Source organism: Octopus bimaculoides, chromosome 8 (assembly GCF_001194135.2).
Source record: "Octopus bimaculoides isolate UCB-OBI-ISO-001 chromosome 8, ASM119413v2, whole genome shotgun sequence".
Classification (NCBI taxonomy): domain Eukaryota; kingdom Metazoa; phylum Mollusca; class Cephalopoda; order Octopoda; family Octopodidae; genus Octopus; species Octopus bimaculoides.
Window position 1 is genome coordinate 83,179,021 of NC_068988.1, and position 2,885 is coordinate 83,181,905.

At 33.0% G+C, this 2,885-nt stretch overlaps 1 protein-coding gene across 5 annotated transcripts in view; it reads left to right on the forward strand.

Annotated features, from left to right (window-relative positions):
* LOC106877756 (sulfotransferase 6B1) overlaps positions 1-2,885 on the forward strand; it is a 31,119-nt gene that overhangs the window by 11,518 nt on the left and 16,716 nt on the right. For all 5 annotated transcript variants that reach the window (XM_014926767.2, XM_052970219.1, XM_052970220.1 and 2 more), the window contains one exon: positions 1,220-1,543. In XM_014926767.2, the coding sequence (XP_014782253.2) occupies positions 1,220-1,543 (324 nt within the window). The remainder of the gene's footprint in view (positions 1-1,219; positions 1,544-2,885) is intronic.

Here is a 2,885-nt window from a genome sequence, read left to right on the forward strand (position 1 = left end):
AGATTTTTGCTTCGATAATGTGAGGCTGTATTTTAGTCAGAGAGATAAAGACATAGAGAGAGACATTTAGACTGAGAGAAAGCAGAGGTCTGATGTCACACTTGTTTTTTCTCTGTACCCCCTTTTAAATTATGTTATGCAATATTGAAGTACTTTTTAACGACTTTTATGGTAAGGAAAATGGTCATTATGATAGATGCCAATATGTGCCTTATAAATACATTTGAGCACCATATAAACCGAACTGAAGGCCGGGAGGCCCACTAGTATATATATATATATATATATATCTGTCTTCTGTCTCTTCCCCACTTTGTCTCACTTGTGTTTTCTCTCTAACTCCCTTTCTATCTGTCTCACATTTTTTTCTCTAGAGAGAAAAAGTAGGGGTAGTGAGAGAGATAGACCTAGAGAGGGACTTATAGACAGAGAGAAAACAGAGGTCTGGCAGTGACTTGAAAGGAAATGTTATGTGTAAATTTAGAGAAAGTTGGAAATGGATTGAGCGATAGGTAGAGTATCTTTTGACTCTGTAAAAAACATTACATTGAAATAGACAGTATGTGGATTGCTAGAAATACGACTCAATACACCACAAAATTGGCCTCCCCCATTCCATTTTCAGAAAATAAGTGCACAGTTATCTGCGGAATGGTCACATTAATTTAAATGACAGGTAAAACCTGAAATATTATCAGTTTTATTTAGTTTTTTCAGTTGTCAACATACAAACAAGCTTTGCTTTTTAGAAGGATATAGAATATACAAGCTCCTTTCAATTTCTTTTTACCAAATCCACTCAAAAGAATTTGGTTGGCTATATTAACAGACACTTGCCCAAGGTACTTAACCACAGTCACACCTCTAATATGATAACAAAAGGCTTCAACCATATTATTGAATTCTTGCAACCTTTCATAGTAGAATTCTGGTATCAAATGAAAATGTGGCACAGATAGTGTGGTCAGACTTGAATGATTCTTTGATATCAGGAATCTTATAATCTTCAATCTAAAGAGAATCCATGTTAGTATTTTGTACTTTTGAAATATCTAATCAAATTTGTTGAGGCATTTAATCATTAATATTTCTAATGAATTCAATGAATCTTCTTACAACTACACTTTGCTCAAGTAGCCATTATGATAATATAAGTGAATGTTGACGTAGGAATTGGTGTTTATGTTCTACTCTTGAAACTTCAATCTTTCCAACATAGGTTGTCACTGGATGTGGGAAATTACTGGAATGTTAGTTAATGGTTCTGCTGAATATAACCCAGAACATAAATGTAGTGCAATGATGGAGCTGATGGAACAAGAAAAACTAGACCAGATTCCATCACCCAGAGTTCTAAACAACCACCTGTTCTTGCATCATTTACCAAAAGAGATATTTACCAAAAAATCTAAAATGATTTTCATGACACGCAACCCTCGTGATATTGCTGCCTCTGCCTACCACCATATATTTCAGTTTAAGGTCATGTATCAGTATGATGGAGATTGGAATGGTTTCTTTGAACTGCTTTTAGCTGGCAAATGTACGTACAAACTATTTTTGATTCACCATTTTTTTACTTAATTCCAGAAGATAATTTTAATTTTATTAAAATTCAACATACAACTTTAATATTTTTCAAATTTTAATATCGTAATATGCTAATTTTCCCTAATATTTTTCAAATTTTTGCCAAATTTTTACTTGTTCAAGTGTGTGTGTGTGTGTGTGTGTGTACACATACATACATACCTATCTGTCTGTCTGTCTGTCTGTAAGGGCAAAGGAAAGAATTTCTATACCAATATGCTGAAAAAAATAGGTTTTATATCATTAATGGAATTTAAAAAAAAATTTCTGTTTGCTTGCTTTCCTTGTTTTAACATGCTGTGTATTTACAATGAATTATTATATGTGGTTAGATGATAAATTGTCTATTTTTTCAGTATATTGGCATAGAAATTTTTTCTTTTGCCCTTATTTATTTATAATTATTTATAATTTTCATCTTAAAAGGTATTTTAATATGCTGACCACTGATAAAATTAAAAAAAAATAAATTTATCCTTATATTAGAAGTAAATATATATATATAGTGAGAATTTACAAAAAAGACGAAGACGTGTGTGTAAACAACAAACAGATGTATTAGTTTAATGCTCGGGAAGTGAGAAAGTCTTTTACGTTTCAAGCCTATGCTCTTTGACAGAAAGGAATACAGAAATAAACAGGGAGAGAAAATAGAAAAGGTTTAGTGGCTAGCGATTTTATATATATATATATACAATGTGACATTTAGTCATTCTTGGTTATTCATTTTATCTCCTGGTGTTTGTATCCATTCAGTTTAACATCCATTTTTTCATGCTTAGAATGGGTTAGATGAAACTTCTTGAGGTAGATTTTCTATGTCAAGATGGTTATTCTGTTGCCAAGTCAAGTATTTTCATTTTTATTCACTTCTTCTCTCACATTGAAAGCTGAACCAACTTTTGTTTTTGCTTATCAGAAGCTGAAAATAAAGACTTGTTCAAGTGTGTGTGTTTGTGTGTGTGTGCACGTGTGCGTTTGTGTGTGTGCACGCATGTGTTTGTGTGTGTGTGCATGCGTGTATACATACATACATACATACCTATCTATCTATCTATATATATATATATGTATATATATATATATATATATATATCATCATCATCATCATCATCGTTTAACGTCCGCTTTCCATGCTAGCATGGGTTGAACGATTTGACTGAGGACTGGTGAAACCGGATGGCAACACCAGGCTCCAGTCTGATTTGGCAGAGTTTCTACAGCTGGATGCCCTTCCTAACGCCAACCACTCAGAGAGTGTAGTGGGTGCTTTTACGTGTCACCCGCACGAAAAC